A 9,714-nucleotide genomic window follows, 5' to 3' on the forward strand; every position below is an offset into this window, starting at 1 on the left:
TTTCCAAGCTGTCAATGGACCCCTATGCGAACAGCATGTTTTATTACAGGGTAACATTTAGATTCTCGTTGAAGTGAATGGCAGAGGTGCTACTTGTCATATTACTTACAATAAAAACATATGTGATTAATGGTACTGTTAACATGTATTACATTTGAAACCTCTTTTTCAAACACACTCGTTTTACAGCTGTGTGCCTGAATGCAGGCTGCGGTACAGACTTCATTAATACAAACAATGCACACCAGAGGAAACTATCACAATCTCCCACCCACGAAACACCTTTTAAAATACCGGCATTGCGAAAGTTCTCAACTGAAATTCCACTTGTCGATTTGCAATGACTAGAGATCTGTGAAGACCTCCATGAAAACAAAACAATATTAAAAACAAACAAGCGTGTTTAAGCAACTAAATGCGTGCTCTGGACAACCACAAAACACAATGTAAAGACTTTTGCTCTGCATACACTGAGTAAAAAAAACAAAACAAAAGCAACTTTACAATTATCCATACTGTAAAAAAAAAAAAAAAAAAATAAATATATATATATATATATATATATATATATATATATATATATATATATATATATATATATATATATATATATATATATATAATATATATATATATATATTATATAATATATATATATATAGTATATATATATTCTAACTATATTGATTTAAATTATGATGTGTTGCCCTTAGATTGTGCACTATTTCAGTTTCACCTCTTTTTTTGTTTGTTTTGGTGTGTGTATATCTCTGTTTGGATGGAACGCCAAGAAAGGGACAGAACACCATAGAAAAAGCTACAAAAGGATAAGCTTTGTTTAAAATAAAAACATTAGGTGAATACCTGACAAAAAATATTAACTAGGGAGAGAGACGCAATTAGTGGTAGTTTAAAAAGACAATTGTGATTACAGTAATAATTTGAAACTGTAATTATCGTTCAACCCTAACTGTAGGTAGCATTCTTTCTAATAAACAACTAAGCAGCAATGTAAAATCGAGCAGCCACTACAGTTAAGTGCTCTGAGCAGAAGGCAAAATACAAGGTCAGCTATCTACAGGGATGCTAATGCCCGCACTTCTGGATATTAATGCTATTATGAACCAAACACATGTTTTTGTGTATGAACACATTTTTTTATTTGAATACATTTGTTTTTGGGTTCTAGTATGGTTCACTGAGCATGATAGAAATGCATGGCATTGTTAAAAACATTTCAAAATTCAACTACAAACCTGATAGTATGATATGAACCAAGAGGTTTATAATGTACTGTATAAGCATGACCTGTAATTCAATTATATTAAATATTACTTTTTAGATTTTTATGAATTCCATATTTTGTAAGACAGTATCATATGGAGAACTGATTTATCACAGCTGAAAAAAATCAACATTCTGTTTGTACAGTACTACAGCTGTTATTGCAGGATTGACTACAACCCTTCAAATATTATTTTATTTTAACATTCAATGCACATGTTGCACATCACAATACAGGCCTATATTGGAACACTACTTACTACCTGTTGCTTGCAATGCACATGACAACAGTTGAAGAGAACAATGCAAGATTATTGAACTGTTAATATGTTTGAGCCACTGCTCTGTTACTTAATGCACTTGTTGCGTATGTCCAACCAACGGAAAACCGAGACAAAACTGTTCTTTAACAATGTTTCCATGGCAAAATGCGGGCTTTGCTCTAAGTAGGACAGCAGATGCATTTCACAAGCACATTAGACCCCTTTTTAGCACTGCGAGGTACGCTAGTAAATCAGTTTCCACTGAGGCACACATTACTAAATAGTTATGTCACTACAAGACACGCAGTCAAAGCGAAGGTTGAGCTGTGGTTTCTCCGTACCACTGCACCGGTTTCCTGTTGCTCTGACAGTACCTGATATTAGAGGCTGATAACTCCCAGCACAGCTCAGACGAGCACATTTGATGAATGTTCCAATATCTTCAGCACTGTGTGCTCATATGAACGAAACACACAGGTTATTAAATAAACGATCCTGGGAACAGTTGCTCTTTTACATCTTCCTTCTCTTTTGAGTCATAATTACTTCTGTATGAATGCACCGATGAGCTTGAGGATAGTTAATGACTACATTTATCTAAACTACAAAATGAAGAATCGAGTCAGTCTGTTTTAATGGTCACCCCAAAGCCTAAGAGAAAACACTTGTATAATCCTGAACGCGCTGCGTTAAAGGAGATTAATGCTTCTTAATTAGTCAAAGAAAAAACATCTAATTATCAGGTTTGGCAGAAAACACAGTATGGAAGCATGGTTGGTTATCATGGGTACTGGATTATAGTTGCCATGGTTGCATAGATGTGCCGATTTATGAATATGTATACATCAAGAAATATTTAATATCAGTCTCACTCAGATGCTCATAAAATATCATTAGGAACATGTATTACAGTGATAGATTTTTTTACCACCCTTTATATTATTCCAAGTCTTCGTAAACGCTTTTAAATGCCATGTGCTTTATCACATATAAATACAACAGAAGATTTAGATTTGTTTTGTTTACCAGGATGTTAAATTACAATGCCTGCAATTACTGTTGTCAAGTCATCCCGTGCACTCTGATCATCATAAACACCACTGCTACAGATGCAACTCAGCCCCGCCCTAGCATCTGAAACCATTTTGTCAACATTAATGTATTTACTTCTATCTTTCATGGCCTTGATTTGTCAGTTTGTTGAGGCTTGCTGTCCTGTTTGATTCTTCGATTGGTAATATAAGCATCACTGGGTTCTGATTAGATCTTCAGAGATACTGCTTCTAATTAGCATAATCCTTATACACATAAACACACTAGAAACGTTTTATAAGGCAAAATAAAAACAGGATTGATTTTTTTAAATTTAGTTTATAACAAAAAGGATAAGAACATGTTGTTCGTGCAGTAGAATCCATAATGTTTTTTGCTTTTTTTTGTGACAAAGCTTACTACTTACATTCAGTAAAAGAAACATTGGCATGTATTTATTTTACCACATTTAAATGAAATGTTTTGTTGAAAGATAATAGATGTGACTGTTTTTGTTAGTATGAATACTTCCATCAAAAATCCCTCTCCAATGGACAAAATCCAACTCAACTCGCGAGATTTAGTGACTGATTTCAGGACTCTTATCAAATGCTTGTAAGTACTGTACAGTACCCCTTGAGAACATTCTGTGCCCAAGTACCCAAGACTCACTCTAAACAAGACTGACAGAATGCAAGCTCAGGGGCAGTGTTACCAATTGGCTTACAAATACAGTCACCTGGCATATTATGTTAGTTTCTATTACAGGATGTGTCAGCTGAATATTACTGATCCTTCTTTGGAATGGGCTGTACGGTGTGACGGGGTACACCCGCCCCTGTGTGTATTATATTATTTGTTATATTATTATTTAAAATTGTGACAGGAAAGCTTCTGTGGTAATTTATTAAATAAACAAAATACCAAACACAAAATGAAAAGGCACAAGGGCCAAAACCAGAGGTATAAATGAAACACAAAAGCCGAAGGTCTTCTGGAGGTGCTGTATCCCACAACTAACACCACATGTGACAGGATAGCTTCTGTGGTAATGGCAGGTCTGGGAAAAGTACACAGAACACAGGGAAATGCAGTGCAAAGAGCTGCTACACTCTAATTTATTAAATAAACAAAACACCAACCACAAAGCGAAAAGGCACAATGGCCAAAACAAAAGGTACAGCCTAAATGCAACACAAAAGCACTCTGTCAGGCTGGGTTAAACCTTCACTGACTAGATAAAAAAAACATACAAACACAGGAACAACAAAATCAACACTCACCAACTCCTCTCCTCTAATGGAGCCATGTGCTCTCAATTGATAGGATGTGGCTGCTCCCAATTAGCACCAATTGTTCAATTAGGAGCAGCCACATTCTCACATGTTTTTGGCAGAACAGATACTGAAAGTGAACAATTGCTATTCGTGCTGGCTTTCAACCAGCACGATACTTGTTTGATTTAGTTTTCACTTTGTGTTTTTTTGTCTATTTTGGCCAACGTATCGTTTTGCTTTACAAAAGTGCTTTGTTTTGTTTGTTCAAACTTTTTATTTTGTTTATTTATAATTAAACCATGCAAACAGCGCTTTCATTCACACCTGCTGTTGATTTTCATTCATTTCCTGGTATGATGACACCCACAAAGTCACCTGTCACATTAGGTTAGTATACATTTTTCTTTTTTATTTCTTAAACAAAGACTATAACGTTCCACTTACAACATTTAAAACATTTTTGCAGTTTGCTTGTTTGTTTTCCAAGGTGAAAGACCAACAGACAGAGTAACTGCGTGTTTGCTTTCATAATTTGGAATCCTAATGAAGTTTCTAACAACAGGAAATCTCACAAGGCAGATGATAAGTCTGTGATGTGGTTCTAAATCATACAATCCTGGCGTGCTTTGTCAACGGAGATACTCGTTCTAGGCCATGAAAATACACTCATCTTACAATAATGTCACTCGATGTGTTTTACCATTAATAACATAGTTGAATTGACATCTCCTTGTCCAAGCATCAGGCAGACTACCTGGCCTTAGCAATGTACAATGTCCCATCCTCGCAGTCAACGAATCTGGACCAGGGATCTTATGAAGTATATCTCCATTGACTTTCATTGAATTCTGCTTCCGTATGGTCAGACGTGGCTTCTATCTCATGCTTTTATTTGAATGCTGCTTTTTATTTCTCGTGTTTTGACAAGTACAATATTGTTGCAGGATAGTTTTACTGCTGTTTGATTTTTGTTTTGTTCTTTTGTAATGATATATGTGAAATTTGTAAGCTGTAATGAACAACGTAGCAAGTGTTGTTTGTGTGCAAGCACCCCAGGTTGCTTTGCAAACCAAAAGCAGCCCTGTAATGCTATTTAAGCAAAAGGCACATTATTGAAAAAAATAAGGTGTGAAGAAAACTGGGCAATGCAATCCCCACTCCCATTCTGTACATCATTAGTTGTTTCTATATTTTGTAAGAGTAGTATATTCATACAGATTTATGTGGTCAACATACTGAATTCTCATGTTAACATTTATATATTCTACGGTCAACATATTTAATAGATTTCTATAAATACTGTATCTGTTGATTTTTTTTTTTTACAATAGGATTTCTACAAATGACTATACATCTTTTTTCTTTAGTTTCTATAGATTTTAAGTAGATAAAGTTTGACTTCTGCACTGCATCTGTTCATACATAACTTTAAACACTCAAAATTCTTTAGTCAAGCCGACAAACTTTTCAGCTAATGTCTTCTTCTGGGTTGTTATGACGTACAGCACTTTAAAAACACTAATGAAAGCATTAGCCAGAACATTTCAGTTACTTTTAGTATGACCTCAAAGGGCACTATAAAATATGAGCTTGTTTTTACTGATAAAGATTTGATTAAAAAAAAAAAAAACTGGATTGACCCAAAGATCTCTTCAACACAAGAAAATAAAAACCAGTGTTAATGTAGCTGAATTAGTAATAAGTAAGAACAATTTTCGAGACGTTAAATACCAAAAAAACCAAACATAATAATTATCACTTGTTTCTATATTTACCAGTATAATTGACATTCTAGCAACAATAATGAAATCAGCTACTGTAACACCAGACACATATACCCGATAAATGGGTTATGAAGACACACACTGCTTTTCTAGTAGGACAATGAAAATGAAGCTACAACACTGGAAATATGAAATTGTATGAGCTAGTACATGGATAGTTGCAAATTGCTGAACATAAAGAAAACAACGCATTGCTTCATGGTGACTCAGAAGGTGTTTCTCCTTTAAATTTTTTGTTTTGTGTTCCGTTCAACAGCTAATAAACATACTAACCCTTCTACATGTTGAGTGGCAGAATATGGGGGCCTTAGCACAAGAGAAATTCTTATCACAGAATTTGCAGGTGTTCTTTCTATTTGTCTTAGAATTTACAGCTGCTTTTTTTTTTTTTTTTTTTTTTTCCTTAGCAGTCTCAACAAGGAGATACAAACTGGCCAAAAAAACAAAACAACAACAACACACTTGCACATTTCCAGATAACAATTTTCTTCTCTCTTTTGTGAATACTGTAGGTCCTATTATTTTGCTGTTTAAAAAAAATATAAAAAATACAAATAAAACAGGTGTTTTTTTTTTTTTGTTTTTTTTTAATAGCATCAGGATAAAAGTTGAAACTCGATACTGCAGATTGAATATTTAGTCTGCTTATTAGTTTTGCATTTCAAAAGCAATAAGAAGCTGTCTGCTGCAGGGTTGTTTTCAGTTCAGCTGACATGCTGTACAGTAAATGGTTTAGGATTTATTAAAAACTCACAGTTTCCTTATCAATGTTAGGGCCTGTGTTTGAACATGTTCAGCCTGCACTAAGCCAGGGCATGCATACATTCTACATTCAGCAGTCTTCTTCCTCTACAGTGTACTATTTTGTCCTAAAATTCCATCTTGACAGACGATACACGGTCTGCACACTTTTATGTCTTTGTCTGAAAAGCAACCTCACTGCCACCTGCATAGTGGAGGAAATGACACTGCAGATCTGTAGCTTCGAATAAAAAACCCTGCAAATTCCCTGTCAAGCAACTGCAGTCAAAATTCAGCACGGTTACCCTTAGTTCACTATTGTATATCATGGGAAAATCATAGTGAGGTGTAGTAAAACCTAACAAAGCACTGACCAGCTCTGCAAATAAATAAAAAGTATGGTAAAGCATAGTAAGAATGCACAGCACTATATTTGCACTACACTGGAAAAGCAATGTGAAATGCAATAGCTGCAACAGCAATCAGAATGGGTGCAAACAAATTACTGGGTTCAAAAAGCATTTACATATAATCCTAAACTTAATCACAATTTTATCACAAACATTTAACTACCCTTAAAGTCACTATCAGATTGTAAAGTTAACTTGTGATTCAGAGTGAGACCATTTAATATTCTCCACAGAACAAGTGCTACTCAAAGTGTTGATGCTCCCTGACCATTTCGTAGCGGACGAATCCTGTGCACGTCTAGTCTCAGGCTAATTCACTTTCCATGCACCCAGTCCTGCATTTTAGAAAGTTTCATTGCACTGTTGTAATGCGTCTGCCCTTGGCCTGAGCATGTGCACAGCTGCCTGAATTGCTAGCACCTGATCTTTTTTACATTGAAAGAAATTTAAGTTGACTTGTCCCGCCTTGTAAATGTGGACACTGGCATTAAAAAAATAAATAAAAAAATAAAAAAATAAACAATAAACCTTGCTTTCCAAAACAAGATGGGTCCCATTCACAAAGCTTTCACTCATGAATTATTTAAACAAGTTTTTATGAATGGTTGGTAAAATGTGATACAGCATGTGTTGCTATGCTGGTATCATTATTGTGCTCTTATGTACACAGTATGTTTGTGAACCAATTACAGTAAATAAAATGATGGCACCACAATATGAATGGCCAATATAGTTTTGGTTTGTTTAAAATCTCATTGTGATTGTTATCAGCCAACTAAATGGAACACTGTCATGAATTACTATACAATTGGTACTGAATATGCCACCAAAATCTTACTACTAGCCTGCTCGCATCTATAGTCTTTATAAATGATTCCAAGATCAGCCTACAGCCATATGAAAACAAAAGGCCCTATTTTGAAACGCGCGATTCTAATTTTCTTGTTAGTATGCACATTGACACTCAGCCCTGATCACTAATCACCGATAACTATGGGTCTACCTAAATAGAGGGAAATTTACATATTTCTCACAGGTAGGATATGGAATAAAATTAGAATTTCGCGGACATTTCGCGGATCTGTTTTAAATAAACCTAAGTAGACAATATTTCAGAGCACTATAAATGCCTAAAAATAGTGGTGCTTCCTTACTGAAACAGTGCTGTAATTTGCTAAAGGTAAGAATTCAGCTTCCCCTTGCAGTTGCTGCCGACAGTCTCTGTCTCGTGTGGATTTGCCCATGCATTGAGACTGCAGGTTCTGCATCCACTGAAACGGTTGGAAGTGTGCGGCAAAGCTTTCCCAAGTGAGACAGATGTGGAAATTCATTAGAAATAGTCCCAAAACTTTGTTATCCATGGGCATCTGGCATACTTTAATAAAGCCCATATATGCAGCACGTCCGTTGTCATGTTATTTATCCCATCAAATAATTTATTCCGAGTCAAAGATAACATGCCTATTCCGGTCTAAAATTCTAACTGTTTAAAAAGTAAGTAGCAGGTTGTTTGAAGAGAGGTGGCTTTGCGTGATCGTACCTGTAGTACTGATTTAACTTGGCTACACCCGACAAGAATACATTTTGTCTGCACTGACTTTACAGTTTGTTTTCTGAAAGCTGTTTATTTTCCGTTCTGTTCAGCAGCCTCTAGCAGCCTTTCATTTAATGTGTGATTCTGAAGCTAAACAGCGATCAATTGTACTGTAGCGATCTCGGTTAACGCAGGCAGGCGCATCACACAAGGCGAGGCAATCCACACACTTAAAAAAGAACACGTTTTTACATTAAACAAACGTAGAGGTCTTTACAAAAGAAAATGAAGATCATTTAAATTTAAATGTAACAATCTGTATCGCAGAAAGTTTGTACTAAAAAAAAAAGAAAAAAAGGCTTAAAAAAACTACAAACTGTGTGCTTTCTTAATAGCGTCTTAAAACATGTACAGATAAATAAATAACAAGTTTTTAAAAAAAAAAAAAAAAACTTTGACCAAATATTGAAAAAGACAGACAGGGAGTGAGAGGGCTAAGTAAATACCTGCGCTGAATCCCAGGTTTGAGTCGGCGGTCTCTCGCCCAAGGCTGGCAGTGTACCTGGAGGTGAGATGACCCGCTGGGGCGCCGGTGATCCTTTGCCGAGTGCCGAGGGATGCTGAACTAGGGGATGTTGCTGCTCTGGGCCCGTTCTCGTAGTGGAAACGCTGCTGCTGCTGATGACTTTCGCTGCTGCTGATGATGGAGGGCTGGTGATGCTGTTGTTGTTGCTGGAGCTGATGACTTGGATGATGTTGGTGGTACCCTCCCCCGGCACCCATCAGCGGGATCTCCACCATGGTCGGTCTGTCGTACCTCTTGCCAACTGGCCTCTTGCTGGGGAATGTTTTGAGAGCGCTGTAGGGGCTTCTCTGCCTGCAAATTTTGGGCACGCAGTATGCCACCTCTGCCTGCTGCATCTCCTCCTCCATCGCTGTCTCTCCCTCTCGCCTTTCCCGTCTTCAGTCTTCAGTCCTTGTATGTCGCTCTCTCTATGGCACCTGAGTCGAAGACTGCAACGGGCTCTCGCTTACTGACAGGCTGCCCGGCCAATCCCCAGGCGAGCGACCAGAGTTAATGACCGCAGTGTATGACAATTCTACCAACAGGGGGACATGCGGGCGGGACCTGTCGTAGGATTTATTTTTTATTTTAAATGTCTGTGTTTTAAGAAAAGGGGGTTTCCTCCACCTTAGTCCCTAAGGTAACATGAAAATATGATTGCGAGAATCACAGTTTACAGCTCAGAAAAAAAAAAAAAAAAAAAAAAAAAAAAAAACACCGAGGAAACGTACAGTCTGTATTGAGACAGGCGCACACAGGCTGGCTTTGTTTAAAGCCAAATAAACTGGAGAATCAGTGTGATAACTAGGTGAGAGTTGGCACAC

The 9,714-nt window shown here is 36.6% G+C and overlaps 1 protein-coding gene across 2 annotated transcripts in view; it reads right to left on the reverse strand.

The window, feature by feature from the left end:
* Positions 1-9,309, reverse strand: part of LOC121327469 (BEN domain-containing protein 4-like) — a 29,138-nt gene extending 19,829 nt beyond the window's left edge. For both annotated transcript variants that reach the window (XM_041271550.1, XM_041271540.1), the window contains exon 1: positions 8,832-9,309. In XM_041271550.1, the coding sequence (XP_041127484.1) occupies positions 8,832-9,258 (427 nt within the window). In that variant the 5' untranslated portion in view covers positions 9,259-9,309. The remainder of the gene's footprint in view (positions 1-8,831) is intronic.
* Positions 9,310-9,714: the final 405 nt, after the last annotated feature.

Source organism: Polyodon spathula, chromosome 2 (genome assembly GCF_017654505.1).
Source record: "Polyodon spathula isolate WHYD16114869_AA chromosome 2, ASM1765450v1, whole genome shotgun sequence".
Classification (NCBI taxonomy): domain Eukaryota; kingdom Metazoa; phylum Chordata; class Actinopteri; order Acipenseriformes; family Polyodontidae; genus Polyodon; species Polyodon spathula.